Source organism: Cyprinodon variegatus, unplaced genomic scaffold (genome assembly GCF_000732505.1).
Source record: "Cyprinodon variegatus isolate N-32 unplaced genomic scaffold, C_variegatus-1.0 Scaffold481, whole genome shotgun sequence".
NCBI lineage: Eukaryota > Metazoa > Chordata > Actinopteri > Cyprinodontiformes > Cyprinodontidae > Cyprinodon > Cyprinodon variegatus.
In genome coordinates, this window is record NW_015150934.1 from 656,623 (window position 1) to 658,882 (window position 2,260).

At 43.6% G+C, this 2,260-nt stretch overlaps 1 protein-coding gene across 1 annotated transcript in view; it reads right to left on the reverse strand.

Moving 5' to 3' along the window:
- Window positions 1-144: 144 nt before the first annotated feature.
- The window catches only part of LOC107094407, a 30,530-nt gene continuing 28,414 nt past the window's right edge, over window positions 145-2,260 (reverse strand). Inside the window, exon 6 of the mRNA XM_015389981.1 lies at window positions 145-300. Coding sequence (XP_015245467.1) covers window positions 145-300 — 156 coding nt within the window. The remainder of the gene's footprint in view (window positions 301-2,260) is intronic.

The following is a 2,260-nucleotide window of genomic DNA, read 5'->3' on the forward strand; positions in this document are numbered from 1 at the left end:
ATCCATCCAGGTCAGAGACATAGTCCCAGCGTGTCCTGGTCCTTCCACCCGGCCTCCATCAAACAAATCACTTCCTTCTGCTGTAATAAATAAACATGATGTCATAAAGCGTCTCATCTGCTCTGGTTTTTAACGTGTTCATGATCAGCAGTTCCTCAGAGTTTCTTCAGCGCCGCTCTTCAGCATCAGCATCCTGGACGGCTGCTGTCTGTAGATCCGATGACCTCTGACCCCTCCTGCTCGTTTCCAGGGCGGGTGCTGCAGATGCAGTCGACGCTCCCTCACCTGGACGGACAGGTTCTGCAGGCAGAATCAGTCCTTTCAGATCAACGTCAGCAGAGATTCACCAGATGAGTCTGCAGCTGTGGGAGGTCTTAGATGTTCCAGACAGATTGGTGAACGCCTCATTTTAACGTCCTCACATTTTTCCTTTTTAAAACAACCGGTTGTTAAAAATCAGGAAGAGGCTCAGCTGCATTTTAAACCCGACTTCCTTCTGTGTAAAACATCTGATGTGTTTCCAGCATGAATTATTTGTTTATAACCGAATATCGGACGAACATTTCTGTGATTATTGGTCCTCACAAATACATGATAAACATTCTTCCAAAGTGAAAATACAGAAACATGAAATCTAATCAGATCAATAAGAACCGACTCCTTAAAGTCTGTTTTATTCAAATACTAAGTTTCTATTTTTGAAGAGGAGGTAATACAGATTTAAAGCCGCGTATATTTTAACTCCTTCATTTTCAAACAAAGTCATTTTCCTTCTCTGTCAGAGAGAAAAGGATGACGTCAGGAATCCTTCTGTTGTGTGTTCTCATCAGCACCATTTTCAAACGACCTCCATCTTTGGACGTGAAGACGGCAGCAGACAGGCTGGATCGACCTCGTGCGGATTTAATGGCCGAGAAATCCGACAGTCGTCTGCATAGCGATAATATTTTCTCAGAACTGAACCTAATGAACACATGAAGAGAGAAGATAGTAAAGAACCAACAGCGGAGCCTTGTGGTACTCCCCTTTGCAGAGTCGTTTTTGTAAGGAAGTAGGTGTGGATCTAAGACGGGATAATAAAGAGGTTTTAGCAGATTAAACAGCCGCATGTTCAAAGGATTTCAGCGTTACAGTGGATTCCAGCGAACTAATAATGATGGTTCCCACCGAGCATCATTTGGTGGAAACGACGATATGATTTACGTCCAAACGGCGTCCATTTTGGTTGAAAGGTGAAGTGCCGTAAATTTCAGATCATTGCAAAAACATTCAACGTCTTTTTAACGCGTATCATTGGATTAAGATGGGACAAAGTCAGATGGACCAAACGGCCCAATGTTCAGCAATTATTTCTGGACTAAATCGAGGCAATGACGGAGCGACCACGGTTAGCCTTAAAACCGACCTCTGCATGACGTCTGGTGTTTGGGGGGTAATAAGGAGCCGCTAAAGACAAACCTCACTGAGGCTAGAAACCAGGAGTTGTAAGATGAGAAGGAAACAAGTTTAAACAAGTTTAAAATTAGCCAGTAAGTCCAGGCTTGATCTAAATCGTATGTCTCCTAAAGCCCAGGTCACAGCGGCTTTTTCATCTCAATTATCTGCCATTTTTTCCCCATCAAAGCGAATGCAGTGACTGCAGAGCCGCTGAGGGCAGCAGATCCTGATGGGTGCAGATTTTATCACCTCTCTCCCAGTTCCCCCACAAATTAAACCTATTTCCCACATTACACTGGGACTGGTTAGAGCCTGACTTCATGACCATCCTGCACAGGATGCTCTGAAAACCACAGAGAGAGGCTTTTAATTTATTACAATAGGAACTAGGTTTAAAGAAAAGGAAACTGGGACGGTTTCATTTGCTCTGGTTGAAGCAGAGAGACGAGATTCAAAGAGACGATCAGTGAAGCTTCTCCAAGCTGCCCCTTGTTTTTTTTTGTTTTTTCTGTGGAACTGCAGAGGTGGTGTATATACGGCAAACAGAACAATGGATGGGCTAATGAGCTGATATAGAGCAGGTGTGATGTGGAGGTTCCTCCATCTTTTTATATGCCTTTGTCCTTGTGCCTTACTGGACGGACCACCACATGTGAATAGAACTAACCAGAAGGGAGCCTAGCGGAAAGGAAGCGGGCACAAGGGGGCAGCAGAGAGTAACTCAGGAAATACAGAACTGACGGAAAAAACTACAAAGACACAGAATAACAAAAAACTAAAGATAAACTGTTAGCATAATTATCATTGATGATGTGTGAGTTTA